Source organism: Thamnophis sirtalis, unplaced genomic scaffold, assembly GCF_051295495.1.
Source record: "Thamnophis sirtalis isolate CommonGarterSnake01/CBP01778 unplaced genomic scaffold, rThaSir2_p1.2 scaffold_2, whole genome shotgun sequence".
Lineage (NCBI taxonomy): Eukaryota > Metazoa > Chordata > Lepidosauria > Squamata > Natricidae > Thamnophis > Thamnophis sirtalis.
The window spans coordinates 59,691,388-59,717,053 of NW_028261382.1; the positions used below are offsets into that span (position 1 = coordinate 59,691,388).

The 25,666-nt window shown below is 43.0% G+C and overlaps 2 protein-coding genes across 2 annotated transcripts in view; both read left to right on the forward strand.

Annotated features, from left to right (window-relative positions):
- Nucleotides 1-8,995: 8,995 nt before the first annotated feature.
- LOC106546884 (tRNA (32-2'-O)-methyltransferase regulator THADA) lies at nt 8,996-24,972 on the forward strand. The gene is made up of 11 exons (XM_087705701.1): nt 8,996-9,413; nt 10,242-10,328; nt 11,800-11,827; nt 12,641-12,789; nt 13,992-14,114; nt 16,152-16,299; nt 16,962-17,104; nt 18,813-18,894; nt 22,259-22,395; nt 22,760-22,957; nt 24,835-24,972. Exons 1-11 carry the CDS (start codon nt 9,318-9,320, stop codon nt 24,970-24,972), a joined length of 1,329 nt encoding a protein of 442 aa, XP_087561827.1. The 5' UTR covers nt 8,996-9,317.
- Nucleotides 24,918-25,666, forward strand: part of LOC106542548 (tRNA (32-2'-O)-methyltransferase regulator THADA) — a 32,459-nt gene continuing 31,710 nt past the window's right edge. Inside the window, exon 1 of the mRNA XM_087705704.1 lies at nt 24,918-25,544. Coding sequence (XP_087561830.1) covers nt 25,445-25,544 — 100 coding nt within the window. The 5' untranslated portion in view covers nt 24,918-25,444. The remainder of the gene's footprint in view (nt 25,545-25,666) is intronic.

The window sequence follows — 25,666 nt, forward strand, 5'->3', positions numbered from 1 at the left end:
TTATTCTTTATTAAATTTATTGTCAGCCTATCTTACCACAGTGTAACTCCGAGCGGCTTACAATATTAAAAAGGGTCCTTACAATATTTTTGCAAGATCCGAGGATGGGGAGAGATTTGGCCCCTATGCCTGAATGGACATCATCATCATCATCATCACCACAACCACCACAATAATTTGGGGTCCTCCTTCGTTTCGAAATTGGGAAGCTGTCCTCAGAGCCCCAGGTTTAAGAAGGTCCCTTCTAAGCCATTTCCCGTGGAAGCAAGCACCCCAGATTTTTTCCTCCCAGATAGGTTTAACTCTTTACCCCGAAGCAAATTGATCTGAGCGATAGTTTGGACAGCCGTATAGCCAGAATGGTACCAAGAACATTCCCACAGGTGCCTGGAGGAAGGAGGAGTGACGTTACCAGGCATCCAGACAGTATCGTGATTGGACCATGTGGCTGATGGTTTGAGGAAAGGGGAAAAAACTTTTAATTAAGGTGAAAACTGTGGAAACATTCAGTCGGTTTTCACCAGAACTGTGCCAATATGATATACCTAATAAAACTATTCTTTCAGGGGTCTACTTGCCTCAAGGTTTTGTTTGCTATGGGTATATTACTTGGAACCCTGATAATACAGCCACGGAGGCGCAGTGGTTAAAGTGCAGTATTGCAGGCTATTTCTGCTGCCTGCTGGCTGCCTGCAATTTGGCAGTTCAAATCTCACCAGGCTCAAGATTGACTCAGCCTTCCATCCTTCCGGGGGTGGGTAAAATGAGGACCCAGATGGTTGGGGGAAAGAGACTGACTCTGTAAACCGCTTCGAGAGGGCTGGAAAGCACTATAAAGCGGTATATAAGTTGAAATGCTATTGCTCTTAGGCTATTATTCCATTCTGTTCCATTCCATTCCCATGGTGGCACAGTGGTTAGAATGCAGTATTGCAGACTGGAACGGAATAGAAAATATGGAATGGAATGGACTGAAATAGAATAGAATAGAATAGAATAGAAAAAATGGAATGGAATAGAATAGAATAGAATAGCATGTATAGAATAGAATAGAATAGAATAGAATAGAATAGAATAGAATAGAATAGAATAGAATAGAATAGAATAGAATAGAATAGAATAGAATAGAATAGAATAGAATAGAAAATATGGAATGGAACGGTATACAACAGAAAATATGGAATGGAATGGAATGGAATAGAATGAGTTGGAAGGGACCTAATTAAGAGTGCAGTACTGCAGACTACTTCTTCTGACTGCTGGCTGCCTGCAATTGAGCAGTTCGAATCTCACCAGGCTCAAAGTTGTCTCAGCCTTCCATCCTTCCGAGGTGGGTAAAATGAGGACCCAGATTGTTGGGGGCAAGAGGCTGACTCTGTAAACCGCTTAGAGAGGGCTGTAAAGCGGTATTCAAGTTGAATTGCTATTGCTATTAGGCTCTCCTGATTGTACAGGGGGTTGGACTAGAAGATCTCCAGGTCTCCTTCCAACTCTGTTATTATGATGGTTGAGGGGTCAATTTCCTTCCTGGGGGACAGACTAGATAGCTTCTTAGACCCCATATCCATCTCCGCGCTCCTGCAGGAGCGTCAAAATTTGCTACAAGGCAGCAAAAGGATTTGAGCAGCATTTCTCCAAGTTCAGTTCTGATCAATTCTTCCTGCCTGTCACCATGACGGCGACCGAGACCCTATTCAACAAAATCTTCATGTGCGTTCCACCTATCTCTCCATCCAGCCCTGGTGCATTTAGCCTCTTCGTCTCCTGGCTGATTGCTTTCTTTGATTTTCCCTACAGCTTTCACTTTGGGGGTGGAAATAGACCGGTAATGCTTCTTTTATCAAAGAATTATGGGATTTAAGACCCAGATTTTCAGCAAGAGGCGTTTTGATAAGGGCGCCAGTAATCAAATCTAAATCAGCTAGGGCATGGCTTTGTATCCAGGTTCCCGGAGGTAGCGGGGTGGAGGGGGATGTATTGATGTGGTGTTTATGGAGATAAAGATCTCCCTGAGCCATTCCATTAAAAAAAAAAAGGAGAAAAAGAAGAAATAAAAAAACAAGGAGAATGGAAGCGAGGGGAGAATGTATAGACATGCGCCAGACAATGGCGAGATTGGGAGGGAGAGAATTGTAAAAGAGCCTTTATCAGTTTGGTAAGAGAGTCTAAAACCATTACGAGGATTAACCACAGAGAGAGAGAGAGAAAAGCGGAGAGTTAATCTGCTTTAGCTATTCATTTGTGAAAAGTGAATTTATAGGTTGGATTCCCACCTTCCTCCTCCAAATCGTACAATAGTAAGACCCTCTTCTCCCATCCCTTCTTGTTTTCTTTCTTTCTTTTTCCCTTTTTAATCCGACACAAATATCCATGCTGCCTGCAAAACAGAGACCTCCAATTTTGGGGGCACCAGGGACACAGGATTTTTTTCCGTGCTGGTCTTGTTTGCATGCATTGGTTTCTGGCATACCGTAGACAGGTGCCTGTCCAGAGACCAGGGGTTGGAGACCCCTGCTGTAAAGGATGGGCATTAGAACAGGGGGAAATGCTACTGGTTTGGACCAGTTCGCCCGAACCGGTAGTTAAAAAATGCTACCACTGCGGGGTGAACTGGTATTTCCGACAATCAGCTGTGATGTATGATTTATATTAGCTAGAAAGCAGGATTTCGTGCTTTCTAGCTAATCTCAATTGTGTGGCACAATTGGTACAAATGGCTGCAAAACAAGAACAAAATTAATTAAGCCAAAAAAACAATAATAAATATATATAGAACTGTGTTATAAAGGTGTGTAAATATAGAAGTGAAATATTATATACATGTCAGGTATGATGACATAACAATGTTGATGTAATGACTTCCAGAATTCCTCCTCCAGTCATGTTGGCTCAGGAACTCTGGCACTGAAGTGTGCAAGTCTTTTTTTTTTAATTAAATGTTTTTTAATTTTAGTTTAAAACGGGTACAGCATCTTTCTTAATATATCATCAATTACAGATAAGTTTTGGTACATCTCCTCCACAGTCAACCAACATAACTCATATTAACTCAAGCATTATTATATATCCATTTTCATTTAACTGTGATTATTATTTAGAAATATTGGTAGAAGTAATAATCTTGAACAAAAATTAAAAAAAAAGAAAAAAGAAAAAAGGACAAATAGAAAATAAAAAATTAAAATAAAAGATAGTAAATAATACAAAAAAAGACAAAAACGACAATCAGGAAAACAAAACAAAACACAAGTGTCTACTATAAAAAAAAAAAGAAGTATATCAACTGGTTACAACATGTTTTGGTGCTTCTCTTCCGTTAATTCATATTAATTCAAATATCTTAACTCGAATATTTACCATATCAAACATCATTATACCTTCAGTTTTAATTATTATGGTTATTTAAACATCCTTCATCCTTAGCTATGCTAAAGAATTAATCCATAACACATGCTGGCAATTCATTTACTTATTTGTAAAATCCTCTATTATCATCAAATCCTCATATCCTATTTTAGCTAAACATCCATAATATTCAATTATATCATATATCATAACATTTTCCCAGTATTGATTAACATTTGATTGTATGAATTTTATTTGGTTTTTTAATAGTGATAATTATTGTAGTTAATACTCTTTATGTATAGTCTAAAGGTGTTTTCTCATATCCAATTGTTAGTTATCATATCAACTCCAGAAGTGTGCAAGTCTTAAAGCTGTCAAGTTACAAGACCCTTGCACCCCTAACCCTTTAGAAAAAAAACCCAGGGGTGTTCAAACTTTGACAGCTTTAAGACTTGTGGACTTCAACTCCCAGAATTCCTCCTCTTGCTCTTCATCTTGATGATGTGCGGACGGGCGGGGGGAGGGGAGCTGGAACCAGTTCTAAACAGCACTGTAGATTTGTGGAACCTCTTCTATAGAAGAGGTTAGAACTGGCAGGAACCCACCCCTGGTTCACTCCTTTAAAAGCCGTATTTCTCCACTTTAAGTACTTGGAAGACGGATGAGCTTCGGCTCCCAGAATTCCCCAGCCAGTCACACTTGGGCATAGGAAAAAGTCAGGAAAAAGTTAAAAGCAAAAAATATTTCAACATGCTACCTCTGCAATATGTTTTGTTTCTGCTGCAGCTGCCAAAACAAGCCAATGCAATCCTAGGCTGCATCAACAGGAGGATAGAATCATGGCTCATGTGAAGTGTTAATACTTCTTTATAATGCCACCCTTGGAATACGGCATCCAGTTTTAGTCCTCAACCTATAAAAAAAGATGTGGAGACTCTAGAAAGAGTGCAGAGAAGAGCAACAAAGGTGATTAGGGGACTGGAGGCTAAAACATATGAAGAACGGTTGCAGGAACTGGGCATGTCTAGTTTAATGAAAAGAAGGACTAGGGGAGACATGATAGCAGTCTTCCAATATCTCAGGGGCTGCCACAAAGAAGAGGGAGTCAAGCTATTCTCCAAAGCACCTGAGGGCAGGACAAGAAGCAACAGGTGGAAACGTATTTATTTGTTTGTTTGTTTGTCAAATATGTACAAGGTAAGAGGTATAAGTATGAACATAAACCAAAGGAAGTAGATGCAGATAAATGGGGACAATAAGACAGGGACGGAAGGCATGCTAGGGCACTTATGCACGCCCCATTTACGGACCTCTTGGGAATGGGGTGAGGTCCACGTTAGACAGTTTAAAGGTGGAAGCTGTGCGTGGTTTGGGGCTGTAACAACGGAGTCAGGTAGAGCATTCCAGGCGTTGACCACTCTGTTGCTGAAGTCGTATTTTCTGCAATCGAGTTTGGAGTGGTTTACCTTGAGTTTGTATCTATTGTTTGAGATTAAGATTAAGATTTAGTTTATTGTATGCCGCCCTTCTCCGGGAGGGACTCAGGGCGGCGAACAAACTCAAAAGGGAAAGGGGATACAAACACAATACACGTAATTAAAATACACAAGAGTCATACAGCCATACAAGTCGAGAGGGGAGGGGAACTCATCAACCCCAGGCCTGCCGGCACAGCCAGGTTTTGACGGCTTTCCGGAAGGCCTGGAGAGAGGTGAGGGTCCGAATCTCCGCGGGGAGTTCATTCCAAAGGGCCGGAGCTGCTACAGAGAAGGCCCTCCCCCGGGTGGTAGCCAGATGGCATTGGCTGGTAGACGGAACCCAGAGGAGGCCGACCCTGTGCGATCTAACGGGTCTATCGGAGGTAATTGGCAGCAGGCGGTCTCTCAAGTTTGCCCGAGTATAATTGAGGTTGAAGCTGAAGAAGTTTTTGACAGGTAGGAGACAATAGCAGACAATTTTGTTGTACAATGCTATCATTTTATAGTTTTGAGTCCACAGCTTTTTGCCATTTCTCTAATTCAATCCCATGCCTAAAATTTCCCCCCCCCCAGGGCTAACGTAGTTTCTTTAACTTGTTCCTCATAAAGTTTCACCTCTAGTAAGTAGCCATAGAGTTTTTTAATTACCTTTTCATCGGTACCTGTTAAGATTTTATCTAATTCAGTCATTTTATTGTAAAAACCCTCCTTTTTTTAATCTTTATTATATCTAGAATGTATTTGCACATATGAATATCAATTAACTTCAATTCCTTCCTTTTTCAAATCTTGTATAGATTTGAGTTCACCCTCTGTATTTAATAATTCCGCATATCTAACTGTTTGTTCCTTTTTGTATATTATTGAATATGAAAAAGCTTCAATGGTTGATATCCAGACTGGAATTTTTAAATAGTGCAGCCTCTTAATCTTCTCCCAGTTTAATAACAAAGCCTGTCTTATATGGTGCCTCCTAAAATAACCATGTGCTTTAGTTCCCTTATAGCATGTGGAAAGTTATCATCCAGCCCTCTCACAGAAAAATGAAATATCCTAGGAAATATTGAAAGGCAGAATATTTCTCAGGATATGAAAAGAAAGAAACATGTTTTAAAGGACTAGGACTCTGCTAATCAAAGAGAGAAGCAAACTAGAACTAAGGTGAAATTTCCTGACAATCAACCAGTGGAACAGTTTGCCTCCAGAATTTGTGGCTGTTCCATCACAGGAGGTTTTCCTAGAAGAAACTGGACCGCCGTTTGTCTGAAAGTGTACAGGGTCTCCTGCTTGAGCAGCGGGTTGGACTAGAAGACCTCCAAGGTCCCTTCCAACTCTTGTTATTCTTTTCTGTTCTGCTCACACCATTTGGATGGAAGTCGTGGCAAGAACTGTCTCCACTAGCTGGAGCTGTCGTGCATGGAAATTCAGCTTTTTCCGGTGTGAGTGTTGTCTTATCGTTCAGATTCCTGTAGCACTCGGTGGTAAAGCCATGTTGTGTTCCCTGCAGAAAGTTAGGCATCTCCTGGGGGGTTTCTGGGGCGATCCAAGAGTGAGGGGCCTTGCCCAAGGATGAACGCCGCAGTGCAGGAGCTCGAGCGATGCACAGCTTTTTACCAAAGCTTGGAAGGGACAGATCAGCTGCAGGAAACCAACCATCAGATTCTCCTTTTGCTAGAGAGCCTGCAGGAGTTTGTAAAAGTAAGTGGAGCTGTCAATGAATGAGGTTTGGGCACAGGTGGGCGGGTAATTAATTGTTTAAAAAAGTGGGTTTAAGAACTATCTAGGGCCAGAATTTCCCTGGAAGCTAAGACTCGGGGCTTCTTGCATTGAATGTCTCTCCTTAGCGCCGCTTTCTATCAATCCGTGATTTGTAATTTAGCAGAATAATTAGGCACAGCCTAGAACTGCGCCGCCTACAGTCGGACTTAAGCGTAGTACACAAAATCATCCGTTACAACGTCCTGCCTGTCAATGACTTCTTCATCTTCAACTGCAATAATACAAGAGCAACAATAGATACAAACTCAGTGTAAAAAGCTCCAAACTCGATTGCAGAAAATTATGACTTCAGCACAAGAGTGGTCAACGCCTGGAATACTCTACCTGACTCTGTGGTTTCATCCTCAACCCCCCTAACTTTAACCTTAAACTGTCTACTATGACCTCACCCCATTCCTGTCTTTAAGGGGCATGCATAAGTGCACCATCGTGCCCCCCGTCCCTGTCCTACTGTCCCCACTTATCCGTACACATTTCATTCGTAGCCATGTTTATTCTTATGCCTATTATCTTGTAAACAATTGATAAATCAAATACATGAGAAATAAATAAGTGTCCAATCCTATGCAAGCAGTAGTCCTCAATTTACAATTTCAAATTTCTGTTGCTAAAGGAGGCCTTTGCTGAGTGTCGCTCCATTTTACAACCTTTCTTGCCGCAGTCGCTAAGGCAATCCCTGCAGTTGTAAAGTTTGTAATGCGGTGGTTAAGTGACTTTTTACACTCCTTTGTAATGTGACCATTATCTTATCTTTGTTACTATTTTCCTTCTCCTCCTTTCCTTCTCCTATTGGTATCTACAGTATGAGTTATCACTTGTATCTTACAGTTTTGGGGACGCCCGTGGCTCAGTGGCTAAGACGCTGAGCTTGTCAATTAGAAAGGTTGGCAGTTCGGCGGTTTCGAATCCCTAGCGCCGCGTAACGAATGAGCTCCTGTTACTTGTTCCAGCTTCTGCCAACCTAGCAGTTCGAAAGCACGTAAAAATGCAAGTAGAAAAATAGGGACCACCTTTGGTGGGAAGGGAACAGCGTTCCGGCACCTTCGGCATTGAGCCATGCCGGCCACATGACCACGGAGACGTCTTTTTGAAACGGAGATGATCACTGCCCCCTAGAGCCGGGAATGACTAGCACAAATGTGCACGGGGAACCTTTACTTTTGTCTTTATACAACTAATCCTCAATTTACAATCGCAGCGGAGCCACAAATTTCTATTGCTAAAGGAGTGCTTTGTTGAGTGTCAGCTCCATTTTATAACCTTTCTTGCTGCAGTCGTTAAGGGAATCGCCACCGTTGTAAAGTTCGTAACACAGTGGTTAAGTGATTTTTACACTCCTTTGTAATTTGACCATCTTCTTATTCTTTGTTACTATTTCCCTTCTTCTTTCCTTCTCCTATTGGTATCTACGATTTATCAGGTGTTCCCTATGATTTATGATAGATGATTAACCACTTTGTTCTTCGTATTGTACACTAAGAGCTAATACACTGGAGACATATTCCTTCTATGTCCACCCACACTTGGGCAATAAGGAATACATGTAGTTCTCGACTTACGATAGTTCATTTAGTAACCGTTCGAAATTACCATGGCATGAATCTGAAAACTTGGAAGAGTAAATTTCTGGTCCCGGTGACCAACCCAAATTCGATTTCACAATATTCCCAATATTCCTATTCCTCTATATCAGTCTTCCTATGATTTGTCTTTCAAATATCCCAGAATCCCTAGCAAAAACAGCCAAATGCTCTCAAGTCCTGATAGTTGAGAGTTGACATCTGAATATATTTAAGTAATGTTATTTTTTCCAAGAGGCAACTGGACTTTCTGGTTTTTCTCTGAAGAGGTTTCGCTTCCCATCCAAGAAGCTTCTTCGCTTCTGACCAGAGGTGGGTTCCTACCAGTTTGCACCAGTTCGGTAGAACCGGTTCGTCAAATCTACCGAACCAGTTAGAAGAGGTTCCACCAGAAAGCAGGCCACACTTACAGAAGAGGTTCCAAAAAATTTTGAAACCCACCACTGACACACACACACACACACAGAGAGAGAGGGAGAGAGAGAGAGAGAGAAAGAGAAAGAGAAAGAGAAAGGAAGGAAGAAAGAAAGAAAAAAAGAAAAAAGAAAGAAAAAGTGAGAGAGAGATGAAAGGGGAAAAAGGGACAAAGAGACAAAAGGAAGGAAAGAAAGAGAGAGAGAGAGAAAGAAAGAAAACACATGGCCAGCAAGCCACTCCCACCAGGTCACATGGCTGGCAAGCCACTCCCACAAAGGAGGCCACACCCACAGAGTAGGTTTGAAAAAAAATTGAAACCCACCACTGCTTCTCACCCAAGAAGCTCTCAGAGAGCTGAAGAATCTTCTTGGGTGAGAAGTGAAACCTCTTCAATGAAAAAAAAAAAATAGGAAGTCCAGTTGCCTCTTGGGGGGAAAAAAAACACCTTTGGGACAACCGTGACTTGGATGACTGAAAATTCTCCATGATCATCTGAGCAATGGGCAACTTTGCAGATCTTCATTTGGAGAAGAACCGTAAGATAGAAAATCATGTTTGGGAGGAATTCTTCCCAGATAGACTTGATCTTTTGTTGCGTTAGATTCTAATTGGGGGGCTGTCTGCCCATCTTAGAGGCTCCGTGAAGCGATGCAAAGAGAAAAATTTGGAGGAGGCGTCTCAACTCTTGGGGAGACTGAGTGGAAGACTGTGGGAGATGGATCCGGAGGACATGTTACCGTTAGTGCGTTGCATCTTCAAGTGTCAAATGGAGACCACAACCAGCTCCAGCTTGTTCTGCCGACTTGAAAAGGTACCCATATATTCACTGGACTGGACTGGACTGGACTGGGCTAGAATAGAATAGAATAGAATAGAATATGGAATGGAATAGAATGGAATGAAATAGAATAGAAAATATGGAATGGAATTCAATGGAATAGAAAATATGAATAAAATGGAATAGAATAGAACAGAAAATAGAATAGAATAGAATAGAATAGAATAGAAAATATGGAATGGAATAGAATGGAATAGAATGGAATAGAATGGAATAGAATGGAATAGAATGGAATAGCATACATAGCATAGCCTAGAATAGAATAGAATAGAATAGAATATGGAATGGAATAGAATGGAATGAAATAGAATAGAAAATATGGAATGGAATTCAATGGAATAGAAAATATGAATAAAATGGAATAGAATAGAACAGAAAATATAGAATAGAATAGAATAGAATAGAATAGAATAGAATAGAATAGAAAATATGGAATGGAATAGAATGGAATAGAATGGAATAGAATGGAATAGAATGGAATAGCATGGAATAGAATGAGTTGGAAGGGACCTAATTAAGAGTGCAGTACTGCAGACTACTTCTTCTGACTGCCGGCTGCCTGCAATTTAGCAGTTCGAATCTCACCAGGTTCAAGGTTGACTCATCCTTCCATCTTTACAAGGTGGGTAAAATGAGGACCCAGAGGCTGACTCTGTAACCCGCTTAAAGGGGGCTGGAAAGCACTGTGAAGTTGTATTTAAGTCTAAGGGCTATTGCTATTAATGAAATGATAATAGAGGTGTGTGTGTATTCTAAATTTGTGGCCCTTAGATTTTAGATATTTTTCCCCTTTCCCTGTAGATAGTTGGGAAGCTATCAAAGCAGAACGAAACCTTGGTCTCTGAAGAGTTGAGGAGGCTGATGGATGGACTGATTGAAGATGAAAAGGTAAAAATGGAGGATGGATTTTGGGTCCGGTGCTTTGACCCTTCAATAATTTTCCTTTGGACTTTTGTATTTGGGGTGATGCAGTTCCTTAGTTCCTCATCTTCTGTTTGTGGGGTCCTTGATGCTCTCTTAGGTGTTTTCTTGCAGACGTTTCATAACCCAACTAGGTAACATCATCAGGGCTGGAAGGGAGGACGGGGAGGGGAAGGACAACAACTATGGGATACTTGGTGCTCTCTTAGCTTGATGGTTTTCTTGAAGACATTTCATAACTCAACTAGGTATACATCATCAGGACTACCTTCTAGTTGCAGAGAGGAGGACTATGGGGTCCCTAGTGCTCTCTGAGCTTGGTTGTTTCCTTGTGTTCTGCCCTCAAACAGTCCTTCAAAGGAATATTTATGACCACAGACCTCATCTATCTTGGAAAGCTGCCATGTCAATATTTTGCAAATGAGGTGCTGTGCAAGGAAAGACTTGGGCACAGAGTCTCTGAGATTCACGGACAGATCTTCACACTCCTGAAACGAATCTAACAACCGAATGAATGAATTGTTTCCTGCAAAAGCCCGCTCCCCTTTCGCTCTTCTTTTATGTCCTGTGGGAGGGGCCATTCACCGTCCACCTGTGGCTTTACTCCCAAGTCGACCCTGGTTTCTCAGCTGTCCTTTTCCTCTGGCAGCTCTGCGCATGCGCACACTGGGAGCAGTTCTTCTGCTTCACTGCTGTCTACCTCCGTAGGCACCTGATCACTGTCCCCTCTCTATCTCTGATGCAGAGCCCTCATCCGAGCCTTCCCCAGACTCCAGGACTGGCTCATGCTCCTCCCCAATCTCCTCACTGTCCGACTCTGCTGCCAGCTCTACTGGCCGCTGGCAGGCCACAACATCTTGCAGATGTTTCATTACCCAACTAGGTAACATCAGCAGTGCTAGAAAGGAGTGGAGCAGAGAGCCAAGGTAGAAAACAAGTCTATTTTAGCCTTGATATTCTTCTTGTTTTAGAAAAAGATTAGATTAGATTAGATTAGATTAGATTAGATTAGATTAGATTAGATTAGATTAGATTAGATTAGATTAGATTAGATTTAGTTTATTTGTATGCCGCCCTTCTCCGGGAGGGACTAGGGCGGCGAACAACTCAGAAGGGGAAAAGGGGACACAAACACAATACACGTAATTAAAATACACAAGAGTCATACAGCCATACAAGTCGAGAGGGGAGGGGAACTCATCAACCCCAGGCCTGCCGGCACAGCCAGGTTTTGATGGCTTTCCGGAAGGCCTGGAGAGAGGTGAGGGTCCGAATCTCTGCGGGGAGTTCATTCAGAAATAGCAAGGGAATCTTCTCCATACCCAGAGCTTGCAAGAGGTTCTGGGCTGGGATTGTGAGCAGGGATCAACATGTGGCGAGAAGTAATTTGGTATGGAATCCCCTGAAAACCTGATCCATTTTTTTCTCTTCCTTTCAGCCCGCATCTTCTGACGTTCTCCAGACAGGTCAGTCTTCAAACTCTTTCCAAGTCACCGAATGTACCTTTGGCCCCAAGCTGAATTAGAGCCAGTATTTGTTCTCCAAAGGAACGCAACCTGATGAGCATCCTTCATGGGTCAAAGTCTCCCTCTGTGGTTGCCCACCAGTGACCAGTGCAGCTGGCAGCAGATTCGGATAGTGAGGAGGTTGGGGAGGAACATGGGCCAGTCTTGGAGTCTGGGGAAGGGTCTGATGAGGGCTCTGTGTTGGAGGAAGAGAGGGGGCTAGGGCCGTCTGACAGTTATCAGCTGCCTTCGGAGTCAGACATCAGTGAGGCAGAGGAACAGCTGGAGCCTGTTCCCAGTGTGAGCATGCACAGAGCTGCCAGACAAAGGGAACAGCTAAAGAACATGGGTCGACTTGCGGGTAAGGCCACAGGTGACGATGAATGGCCCCTCCCAGAGGAAATAAAAGAGGAGCGAAAGGGGAGTGGAGTTTGCAGGAGACCATCAGTTCACTTCATTGGTTCGCGACTCTCCGAGACTCCTTCCCAAGTTCTGCTGATCTTGCCCTGGCAGCTCTCCAAGTCAGATAAGGTCCGTGACTGTAAATCCTCCCTTGAAAGACTTTGCTGGATGTGAATGAGCAGAATTCACAGTCAATTCATAAAAGGGGTTTTTGTCGGGACCAGGAGTTTGCTTCATGCTCTTGGGAAGCCTCGGTCAGAACACCCATCTCCCTGGAGAGGGGTGTACTCATGGCAGCTCCTGCCCCAAGAAGGGGTGAATTCTTCTACAAAGCGGTAATCCATTTTGTTCTTTTGTTCCATTCCTGAATAGTATGCCTCTTTATCGAAGAAAGTTCATTAGGACGCCAGTACTGGAAAAAGAATTTGATGAAGCTCTTGCAAACCGTTGCCGCTACTTTTGATCTCCTTCTGCAAGATTCAAACTCCAGCCAGGTGGAGTGGCATTACGTCACGATAAAGGTAAAGAAGGCGGGGCGTTATCACCTGGTTTCAAGGTTTCTTTTTTGTTTTTTTAAAGTAGGGCCAGTGGTTGCCGTTTTGCCCCTCCTGAAGTTAAAATTTGAAGGGCAATGTAGACATTTAAATTTAGAACGCAGAACATAAAATAACAGAGTTGGAAGGGACCTTGGAGGTCTTCTAGTCCAACCCACTGCTCAAGCAGGAGACCCTAAACCATTTCAGACATATGTCTGTCCAATTTCCTTCTTGTCTCCTCTTGCTAGAATTAGAGTGGGGTAGGATTGGGTAGGGTAGGGTAGGGTAGGGTAGAGTAGAGTAAAGTACAATAGATAAGTTATTCACTTAAAGATAATCTTTTCTGAGGCTTCCTTGAAGCCTCCGGAGGATAAAAATGACCCTATGACTTCCGGTTTGCTCGTAGGGTCGGTTTAAGCCCTCCGGAGGCTTCAGGGAAGCCTCCTGAAGGTCCCTGAAGCCTCCGGAGGGCTTAAACCGACCCTACGAGCAAACCGGAAGTCACTTCCCGAACTTCCGGTTTGCCCATAGAGCTGTTTTTTTGTGCTTCAGAGGCTTCAGGGAAGCTCCTGAAGCCTCCGGAGGGCCTTGGGGGGGGGGGGGGCGGAGGGCCTTTGTGCCCTCCCCAGGCCCCTATAAAGTCTCTGGAGCCTGGGAAGGGCGAAAAATGGCTTTAAAAAAGGCTGAACTCAGCTAACAGGGCAACGCCTCGCGTTCCCTGACAAATGCCCCCGCGTTCGCCATCCCAGGAATAGAATAAGCTGGAAGGGACCTTGGGGGTCCTCTAGTCCAACCCCTTGCTCAGGCAAAAGAACTTATGCCATTCCAGATAAGTGACTGTCCAGTCTTTTCTTTAAAAGTTGCAGGAAACGCCTACAACTTCTGGAGACAGTTGCAGAACGGAGGAAATGGGAATTGTGTTACCAGCAATGCACGGAGGAGCTGACCAAAGTCAGTGTTAAATTTCTCAGAATAGCAAGAGTTGGAAGGGACCTTGGAGGCCTTCTAGTCCAACCCACTCCTCATGCAGGAAACCCTGTGCCGTTTCAGTCAAATGGTTGTGCAATCTCTTCTTAAAAAACCTTCAGTGATGGAGCATTCACAACTTCTAGAGGCAAGTTGTTCCACTGGTTAACTGGCCTCACTGTTGGGAAGTTCCTCCTTCATTCCAGGTTGATTCTCTTTAGGTTTGCCTGCATCTCTTTAAACGGATGTCAGAAGAAATTCAGCCCTTCGTCTGGGAGGAAACGGATCACAGAGAAATGCTGCAAAAGATCTTGAGATCCCTGGTGCATACCATCATGGATCAGGTAAGGGTATCTGTCGAGCGCAAAAGACCAGATCCACACATTAAGGAATTGGTTGCTAAACAGCTTATGTGCAGGAATCTTCTCAACAAAGCATTAGCACTTGCTAGGAGCTAGGTAAGAGTGAATGGATTTAGATTTAGATTTAGATTTTATTAATATTTGTAGGCCGCCCTTTTCCCTGAGGGGACTCAGGGCGGCTCACATAAAATCAGGGAGGGGGAATACAAACATTGACATAGAGACATATAATAAAATAGCAAGCAACATACATTCATCATTCGGGAGGGGCGCCTATCCTTGTCCCCAGGCCTGACGGGCTAGCCAGTTCTTAAGGGCTGTGCGGAAGGCCTGGACGGTGGAGAGGGTACGAATCTCCACGGGGAGCTCGTTCCAAAGGGTCGGGGCTACTACTGAGAAGGCCCTCCTCCTTGTAGTTGCCAGCCGGCACTGGCTGGCCGATGGAATACGGAGGAGGCCTAATCTATGAGATCTTATTGGTCGCAGGGAGGTAATTGGCAGAAGGCGGTCTCTCAAGTATTCAGATCCACTACCATGCAGGGCTTTATGGGTGACTAATAACACCTTGAAGCGCATCCGGAGATCGACAGGTAGCCAGCGCAGCTCGCGGAGGATAGGTGTTATGTGGGTGAACCGAGGTGCACCCACGATCACTCGCGCGGCCGCGTTCTGTACTAGCTGAAGTCGCCGGATGCTCTTCAAGGGCAGCCCCATGTAGAGCACATTGCAGTATTCCAGCCTAGAGGTCACAAGGGCCCGAGTGACTGTTGTGAGAGCCTCCCGATTCAGGTAGGCAGGTGGATTCAGGTGGAATTCAAAGGAGGCTAAACTTTGTTTATGGCTACTTAAGGATTCTAAGCTGATGCCTCTTTTAGCTCCACCCTCAGATTCTGCCATTCTTTTTCCTACATTATCCTGGGAAGAGGATTTTTTTTTTAGTCTCATGTGACTAAAGTTCTCAGGGTTGTTTTTTTGGGGTCTATCTTGAATCTTCCATCGTCCAGCATCGGAGAAGGTCCATCCTCCCAGATCATGAAAAAAGAAAGGTTTTGGAGTTCCACGAGAAAAAGGAAATCCAACTTCTCTTTTTTCCCCACCACTCTCCTATTTCTGGGTGGCATCACTTGTGCCACTAAAAGAGAGCCACCTATATTGAAATCATGATCTGCAAGTTTTTAGGAGATCCCAGTTTTGAAGAACATACAAATCTGAAAGGAGGAAATTGTCAGAATATTCATGAACTGGCAGAGACATGGTAACAAGATCAGCCAATGAGGCTTATTTGGAAACAGAAACTTAAGTAAAAAGTTTGGGAGTGGCTGTATTAAGTTGTGAAACTAAATTAATCTGGACTTATCTGCTCTCTGAATTGAAACTGTTCTCTCCTCTGGCCTTGTGCTTGCTTGTAACTGCTACCCCGTTGGAAGAATCTGCTGCTGGTATTGTACATTTATTCATTTTTTTAAAATAATTTTTTTTTATTTTTTTGTTACATAAACAACACATGCCCACAACAGTGGGGAAAAAAATCAAAACAAAAAAGAACAAAAAACAAGACAGAGAAAAAAAAACCACAACAAGTATATGTTATAAAAAAGTATATCAGCTGGTTACAACAAGTTTTTGTGCATCTCTTCCATTAATTCATATTAATTCAAATATCTTAACTCAAATGTTTACCATATTAACATCATCATACCTCCACTTTTAGTTGACTACAGTTGTTTAAACATCCTTTATCCTTAACTATACCAAAGATTTAATCCATAACCACATGCTAGCATTTCATTTACTTGTTTATAAAATCAAAAACTGCAAAAAACTCTCGACAGAAATTCTATGGGGAATTCAAAAAATAGCCCCGTCTGAGAGCTATGGGGTGGGAGAAGATTGGCACGAAGCCATGAGAATCTTGAACAGATCAAACAACGGAAGTTTGATCTCATTTTGTTAGAGATCAAACCTCCATTGAAACAAAATCCAGGTTTAGGTTGACCTCTTGGGTATCCGTTGTTGTAGAGCGCCTGCCAAGACAACCGTCTCTTGGCTGGAACAACGGTGAGCATGATGGTGAATACCGCCGCGGAAGTTGAAGCAGGCGCCAAAACAATCTGGGCTTTTTACCCCCTTATAAATTTGAATGCCCAAAGAACAGAGGAACACAAAGGTAGGCTCATTCTTCTTCTAAGTCTCAGGTGGTTCTGATCAGCAGGTCTTCTCCTTATCTTCTTCTCATTTTCTTCTTCTCTTCTTCTCTTCTTCTTTCTCCTCCTCATCTCATCATCTTCTTCTCCTTATTGTCTTCTTCTCCTTCTTTCCCTCTTCCTCCTCATCTCCTTGTTCTTCTCTTCCCAGTGCTCCTCCTCATCTCATTTTTCTCCTCTTCTTAATCTCCTTCTCATCTTATCATCCTTTTTCTCTTCCTTGTCTTTGTCTTCCTCTTCCACATCTTCTCATCATTTTCTTCTCCTTCTCTTCTTCCTCCTACTCCTCATCTCATCATTTCCTTCTCCATCTCATCTTCTTCTCCTTCTCTCCCTCTTCCTCCTCATCTCATCTCCTCCTCCTTGTCCTTCTCTTCCTCCTGCTCCTTATCTCATTTTTTCCTCCTTCTCTTCCTCTTCCACATCATTTTCTACTCCTTCTCTTCCTCTTCCTCCTCATCTCCTTCTCCTCGTCTTTCTTCCTCTCCTTCCTTCTCATTTCCTCATCTTCTTCTCCTTCTTTTCCTCATCTTTCCTCCTCCATTCCTCCTCTTCTTCCGGAGCCAACTGAATGACGAAAGTGATATTGATAGCATATTTGGATTTTATTTATGTTTTTGCCCAGGGGGGTGCCAGTTTGGGGCCCTTTGGATCCCTGCTTTCATCCTCAACCCAGGTGGTTTGGAGACACTGGTGATGACCCGTGGCTTACTAACCTGTTGCAAGAAAGAGATCTTGACCTGCCTTCTGGATGGTACCCCACCAAAGGTACCCTTCAACATTATCGTTTTTAAAATACCTTAAGCATAATTATTCACAGCATAACATAACCCAGCAAAGATGCTTCTCTCTATAGCTATAGCACTTAGACTTATATACCACTTTACAGTGCTTTTAAACCCCTCTCTAAGGGATTTGCAGAATCAGCAAAGATGCTTCTCTCTATAGCAATAGCACTTAGACTTATATGCCACTTTATAGTGCTTTTAAACCCCTCTAAGCGCTTTGCAGTCAGCAGAAATGCTTCTCTCTATAGCAATAGCATTTAGACTTATATACCACTTTTCAGTGCTTAAGATGCTCCTCTCTATAGCAATAGCACTTAGACTTATATACCACTTTGCAGTGCTTTTACAGCCCTCTCTAAGGGGTTTACAGAATCAGCAAAAATGCTTCTCTCTATAGCAATAGCACTTAGACTTATATACCACTTTTCAGTGCTTAAGATGCTCCTCTCTATAGCAATAGAACTTAGACTTATATGCCACTTTACAGTGCTTTTAAACCCCTCTCTAAGCGCTTTGCAGTCAGCAAAAATGCTTCTCTCTATAGCAATAGCACTTAGACTTATATACCACTTTACAGTGCTTAAGATGCTCCTCTCTATAGCTATAGCAATATCACGTAGACATATGCCACTTTACAGTGCTTTTAAACCCCTCTCTAAGTGCTTTGCAATCAGCAAAAATGCTTCTCTCTATAGCACAGACTTATATACCACTTTACAGTGCTTAAGATGCTTCTCTCTATAGCTATAGCAATATCACGTAGACTTATATGCCACTTTACAGTGCTTTTAAACCCCTCCCTAAGCGCTTTGCAGTCAGCAAAAATGCTTCTCTCTATAGCACTTAGACTTATATACCACTTTGCAGTGCTTTTACAGCCCTCTCTAAGGGGTTTACAGAATCAGCAAAGATGCTTATCTCTATAGCAATAGCACTTGGACTTATATACTGCTCTACAGTGCTTTTACAGCCCTGTCTAAGCAGTTTACAGAACCAGCAAAGTTGCTTCTCTCTATAGCAATAGCACATAGACTTATATGCCACTTTACAGTGCTTTTAAACCCCTCTCTAAGCGCTTGGCAGAGTCAGCAAAGATGCTTCTCTCTACAGCAATAGGACTTAGACTTATATACCACTTTACAGTGCTTTAAGATGCTTCTCTCTATAGTAATAGCACTTAGACTTATATACTGCGGTGCTCATTTCTGTTTCTAAGCCAAAGAGCCAGCGCTGTCCGAAGACGTCTCCGTGGTCATGTGGCCGGCATGACTAAATGCAAAAGGCGCATGGAGCGCAGTTCCTTTCCCACCAAAGGTGGTTCCTATTTTTCTACTTGCATTTTTACGTGCTTTCGAACTGCTAGGTTGGCAGCAGTTGGGACAAGTCACAGGAGCTCACTCCGTTACGCGGCGCTAGGGATTCGAACCGCCGAACTGCCGACCTTTCAGATCGACAAGCTCTGCGTCTTAGCCACTGAGCCACCACAGCAGATTCCCTCGATAAATTCAAATTTCACAGGCAAATTTAAGCACTGTCTGTGGATTGGCATTCCCCGTTTCCTTAAAGGAGTTGCCTTCTTTACAAAACAAGACCTCCTAAATTCATTCAAAAAAAAATATCTCGAAGAAGTTGCATTTCCCCCCCCCCCCCCGTTTTTCCTTAGCTTCATTATTTTTGTTTTCCCGCAGTGCTTGTTGCTGGATGTCCTGTTTCCAGCTGTTTTAGACGTGATAGAAGACCCCACAAGCTATCCTTATTACTCCTACCAAGGTAGGCAAACTCCCGTGCCCACCTCCCATTCAGACAGCAAGTCCTGGCCATCTTCTCCCTTCTCCCTTCATGTGGAATCGTTCTCTAAGCGAGTCGCATCCCATTTAACGGTTTCTATTGGCCACGGTTGCTAAACGAAGCTCTGCGGTTGTTAAATGAACTGTGCAGCTGTAAAACGAATCCAGCTTCCTCCCATTGACTTGGGAGCCACCCAGAGGTGGGTTCCTACCAGTTCGCACCAGTTTGGTAGAACCGGTTCGTCAAATCTACCGAACCGGTTAGAAGAGGTTCCACCAGTGGACGCAGAAAGCAGGCCATACCTAAAGAAGAGGTTCCAAAATTTTTTGAAACCCACCACTCACACACACACACACACACAGACACACACACAGAGACTCACACAGAGAGAGAGAAAGAGAAAGAAAGAAAGGAAGAAAGGAAGAAAGAAAGAAAGAAAGAAAGAGTGAGAGAGAGATGAAAGAAAAAAGGAAAAAGGGACAGAGAGACAAAAGGAACAAAAGAGAGAGAGAGAGAGAGAGACAGTGAGAGAGAGAGAGAGAGAACACATGGCCGGCAAGCCACTCCCACCAGGTCACATGGCCAGCAAGCCACTCCCACAAAGGAGGCCACACCCACAGAGTAGGTTCGAAAAAAATTTGAAACCCACCACTGGAGCCAGCTAGGAAAGCTGCCGATGGATGAGCAATTGTCAGCCAAAGGAAAAGTATCACGACTGAGCAGACTTTATAAATAGGGTAGCCTTCCGTGTTTTTGTGGAAGAGAACTCGGGCTGTGATCTGGACAAAGTCTGGGAAATCAATTGCAGAGATGTTTGAAACCCAGGACGAACCTTCCTGTTAAAGACAAGAGCACGTTGGTCCAAGATGAAGAAAGTTAATAAGCGAGAATATTGGCTGCTCAGGGTTGAGCTGTGGGTGCTCTTGGTGCTCTCTGAGTTTTCGTTGTTTCCTTGCAGACATTTCATTACCTAACTAGATATCATCAGTGCTAGAAGGGAGTGGAATTTGTGGTGGTGGTAGTGGTGGTGGTGGTGGTGGTGGTGGTGGTGGTGGTGGTGGTGGTGGTGGAGGAGGAGGAGGAGGAGGAGGAGGAGGAGGAGGAGGAGGAGGAGGAGGAGGAGGAGGAAAAGTACTATGAGGTCCTTGGTGCTCTCTGAACTTGGTTGTTTTCTTGTATATGTTTCATTACCCAACTAGATAATATTATCAGTGCTAGAAGGGAGTGGGGTTTGTGGAGAGGAGGAGGAGGAGGAGGAGGAGGAGGAGGAGGAGGAGGAGGAGGAGGAGGAGGAGGAGGAGGAGGAGGAGGAGGAGGAGGAGAACAATGCCTATGGGGTCCTTTGTGCTCTCTGAGCTTGGTTGTTTTCTTGTATATGTTTCATTACCCAACTAGATAATATTATCAGTGCTAGAAGGGAGTGGGGTTTGTGGAGAGGAGGAGGAGGAGGAGGAGGAGGAGGAGGAGGAGGAGGAGGAGGAGGAGGAGAACAATGCCTATGGGGTCCTTTGTGCTCTCTGAGCTTGGTTGTTTTCTTGTATATGTTTCATTACCCAACTAGATAATATTATCAGTGCTAGAAGGGAGTGGGGTTTGTGGAGAGGAGGAGGAGGAGGAGGAGGAGGAGGAGGAGGAGGAGGAGGAGGAGAACAATGCCTATGGGGTCCTTTGTGCTCTCTGAGCTTGGTTGTTTTCTTGTATATGTTTCATTACCCAACTAGATAATATTATCAGTGCTAGAAGGGAGTGGGATTGTGGAGAAGAGGAGGAGGAGGGGGAGGAGGAGGAGGAGGAGAAGGAAAAGTACTACGAGGTCCTTGGTGCTCTCTGAGCTTGGTTGTTTTCTTGCAAATGTTTCATTACCCAACCAGAAAACATCATCAGTGCTAGAAGGGAGAGAGATTTGAGGAGGGAGGAGGAGGAGGAGGAGGAGGAGGAGGAGGAGGAGGAGAACGATAACTATCGAGTCCTTGGTGCTCTCTGAGCTTGGTTATTTACTTGCAGACGTCCCATTACCCAACTAGATAACATCATCAGAACTAGAAGGGAGAGGGGTTTGCCCTCAGTCTATATTCTAATTACTAGTAGCTTGCCTTGTTAGGGTTAGTGGGCGTGGTCTTGGAGATTCCGCTTGTGGCTACTTAGGGATTCTAAGCTGATCCCCCTTTAAACTCTGCCCCCAATATGAACTGAGAGCAAACCCCACCCCCTCTTTACTAGCACTGATGAGGTTACCTAGTTTGGCTAATGAAATGTCTGCAAGAAAACATCCAAGCTCAGAGAGCACCAAGGACCTCTCATGACCAGAAAGTTTGGAGAAGACCAAGTTTGCACATAGACCAAACATAAAGAAAAATGACTAAGTAAATAGAATAGAATAGAATAGAATAGAATGGAGAATAGAATAGAATGGAGAATAGAATAGAATGGAGAATAGAATAGAATAGAGAATAGAGAATAGAATAGAATAGAATAGAATAGAATAGAATAGAATAGAATAGAATAGAATGGAGAATAGAATAGAATGGAGAATAGAATAGAATGGAGAATAGAATAGAATAGAGAATAGAATAGAATAGAATAGAATAGAATAGAATAAGGAATAGGAATAGGAATAGGAATAGGAATAGGAATAGGAATAGGAATAGGAATAGGAATAGGAATAGAATAGAATTCTTTATTGGCCAAGTGTGATTGGACACACACAAAAATTGTCTTTGGTGCATATGCTCTCAGTGTACATAAGGAGAATAAAATGCATTCATCAAGAATAAAAAGATACATGACTTACCGATAGTCATAGGTTACTAATAAGCTATCAAATCCTACTAGTAAACAAATAAAACAATATACATTGAAAGATACAAGCAACGTCGTTATAGTGATAAGGGGGAAGAGATAGCTACTAGGAAGGAAGAGAAGAATAATAGTAAGACAGTCTTAATAAATTATTTGCCAGTGTTGTGGGAATTAGTTGTTAAGCAGAGTGATGGCATTTGGGAAAAACTGTCCTTGTGCCTAGTTGTTCTGGTGTGCAGTGCCCTATAGCATCGTTTTGAGGGCAGAAGTTGAAATAATTGATGTCCAGGGTAAGAGGGGTCTGTAGATATTTTCATAGCCCTCTTTTTTACTCGTGCAGTGTGCAGGTCCTCAATGGAAGGCATTGTTTTTTTCCGCAGTTTTAATTATCCGTTGAAGTCTATCTCTGTCTTGTTGGGTTACAGAGCCAAACCAGACAGTTACGTAGGTGCAGATGACGGACTCAATCATTCCTCTGCAGAACTGATGCAAGAATCATTTCAATTGTACTTTTAATAGCCTAATGGAGTCCTCGTTGCTTTCCCAGTTTTTTCTCTGTGGCTTCAACGTGTCCGAGAAAGTTTGGATGACCTCTGGAAAGTCAAGGAGAGCTTGTTACTGGATGACAATTCAGAGCTTCTCCAAAAGCTAAGCAAGATTGTTTGGAACAATGCAGAATGTCCAGTAAGGCAACATATTTATTTTTCTTTAAGGGGAAGGTTTCATTCTTTTTGCTCTCCAAATATCACCCAGTAAAGCTTATGTTGCAAAATGAATGAGCCACACAAAAGCTTTGCTATTCTGAAATCTGGGATGAGTTGACGCTAATAATTCTATCATTGCTTTATATAATTTGGTTGTTTTGAACGTTGATATCCTTTGTTCTGACCAAGGCATGTGTGAAAAACTGGTCCTAAGTCACCTTTTTTAGCCCCGTTATAACTTTGGTCACTAAACTAAAGTGTTGTAAGTCGAGGACTCCCCTGTAATAACTTACCATTTACACCTCTTTTATTTCTCGATCGGCTTCTCTCCCATCCTGATCCAGACGGAAGGAGTGACCGATTTTGTCCACAGCTCCTTTCGGATTCTCTTAGAGATCTACAGCCTGGAATGTGATCGGTTTGGGGATCCAGAGAGAGCCCTCTTTAGAGAGTACCTACAAAAGGTTATCTTCATGCCTTGGGAAGCAAGAGCGAGATATTTCGCATTCAGTGCAATTCTGCCCCACTTGGGTCCCCAAAAGGTGAGTATCTCTTTTGCTATAATCTCTATCTCTATCTCTATCTCTAATCTATCTCTATCTCTATCTCTATCTCTATCTCTATCTCTATCTCTATCTCTATCTCTATCTATATCTATATCTATATCTATATCTATATCTATATCTATATCTATATATCTATCTATATCTATATCTATCTATAGCTATAGCTATAGTTATATATCTATCTCTATCTCTATCTCTATCTCTATCTCTATCTCTATCTCTATCTCTATCTCTATCTCTATCTCTATCTCTATCTCTATCTCTATCTCTATCTCTATCTATCCATCTATCCATCTATCTATATCTATCCATCTATCTCTATCTCTATCTCTAGCTATCTCTATCTCTATCTCTATCTCTATCTCTACCTATCTCTATCTCTATCTCTATCTCTATCTCTATCTCTATCTCTATCTCTATCTCTATCTCTATCTCTATCTCTATCTCTATCTCTATATCATCTATATCTATATCTATATCTATATCTATTAGCTATATCTATAGCTATATCTATATATCTATATCTATATCTATCTCTATCTCTATCTCTATCTCTATCTCTATCTCTATCTCTATCTCTATCTCTATCTCTATCTCTATCTATATCTATATCTATATCTATATCTATATCTATCCATCTATCTATATCTATCCATCTATCTCTATCTCTATATCTATCTCTATATCTATCTCTATATCTATCTATCTATCTCTGTCTGTCTGTCTGTCTGTCCGTCTATCTATCTATCTATCTATCTATCTATCTATCTATCTATCTATCTATCTATCTATCTATCTATCTATCTATCTAAAAGCCAACTGCCACTCACTCATCATGAAATCTCCAGGATCGTAAAGCCTACAAACTTAAAATCTGGCCTGTATGTTCCTCTTGGCTTCTAGATGCTTGCTAAGAAAGGATTTTTCAAAATGACCATCAGATCATTAGTATTTCTTGTACAGTATTATATTAACACGCTCTGATGCTAAGGAGTTCTACTCCCCCTTCCCACCTGAAAAGAACTCTGTTCCAACTGCAATCAGTATTTCTTATACAGAAATTAACATGCTTTGATCAGGGGTGGGTTCCTGTACCGGCTGGTACTTGTTCGCTTCACGTACGCTGCTTGCTTCGATCAAAATTCAGCCACTTGGCATCTGACTCATATTTATGACTGTTGCAGTGTCCCAGGGTCGTGGGACTCCCTTTTGCGAGCTTCTGACAAGTAAAGGCAAGGGTTAAGGGTTAGTAACCTGGTACTAACTTAAGAACCACAGTGATTCACTAGGGAAGGGAAAAGAAGGGAAGGAAAGGAAAGGGGGAATGAAAGGGAGGAGAGGGAAGGGAAGGAAGGGAAAGGAAAGGAAGGGAAAGGAAAGGAAAGGAAAAGAAAGGAAAGGAAGGGAAAGGGAAGGGAAGGAAAAGAAAGGAAAGGAAGGGAAAGGAAAGGAAGGGAAAGGAAAGGAAAGGAAAAGAAAGGAAAGGAAGGAAAAGGGAAGGGAAGGAAAAGAAAGGAAAGGAAGGGAAAGGAAAGGAAAGGAAAAAAGGGAAAAGAAAGGAAGGGAAAGGGAAGGAAAAGAAAGGAAGGGAAGTCATGAAATGGGGCAAAACTCACTTAACAACCATCTCACTTAGCAACAGAAATTTTGGGCTCAGTTGTAGGACTAGTACACTATCACTGTAGGCTCGACTACAGTCATAAGTCAAGGACCACCTGTATATGTTATCAGTACATTTTGACCTTAGCCTTCCCGAAGTTCCTCCCCAACCTGTCCAGATATCAATATGTCAGGTAAAAGAATCATGGTGTTATGGATTCTGATCCTATTGCTTTGTGGGTCTTTCTGCCAAGGTCCTGGAGATCTACCCGGATCTCCCTCAACATCTCTTCAACTGCTTGTCCACGAACCGTCTGTGTCCCGTCGCTTCGGATTTTGTACAAAACTCTCCTAGGACTGCAGCGCAAAGCCTGGACAGAGGTGGAGGATGAGGTCTCAGAAGAACATCTGGCTCACAAGTGGTCCAGTTGTTGGTTACCGACCTTCTCCAGTGCCTTGACCTCTTCTGACCCGTTTCTCCAGAGCAACACTTCCAGTCACCTTCTCGGACGGACTTTGAGAGTCTTTCCTGCTTCTTATGCGCTGCTGGCCACGAGATTTGGGGGCAGGGATGCCTCTCAGCTCCGAGCGTGGGTCTCCTTGTTGAACGTTCAGAAGACCCTTGCGGGAGACTTGCTCACCGATGAGAAGACGCTGAAGAGACTCACCTTCTGCCTCTTCTCGAAAGAAGAAACTGTCCGCCTGGCAGCCTTAGGCTTCCTCTGCTCAGCTCCCAAGACCAGTCAAGTCTTATCGGAGAGGGAGATCCAACTCTTGAAAGAATTCCTGCCCCTGAATTTGAGTTGCGATTCCTCTTCGTTTCGGCAACTCCTTCAATCCACGGTGAAGAAGGCTTTGGTCAGAATGAGGGACAGCTCTCTAGCTGCGCTTCGGCAATGGAAGGTCAACCAGATGGAAAGTTTGGCCCGAAAGGATCAAGAAAGGGGTCTTCTCCGAGCTGTAGGTGAGTTATGTTGTGGTCCCTGTTCCCAGTGTGTGCATGCACAGAGTTGCCAGAGTTAGGGAATGGCTAAAGAACAGGAATTGACTTGGGAGTAAGGCCACAGGTGGACGATGAATGGCCCC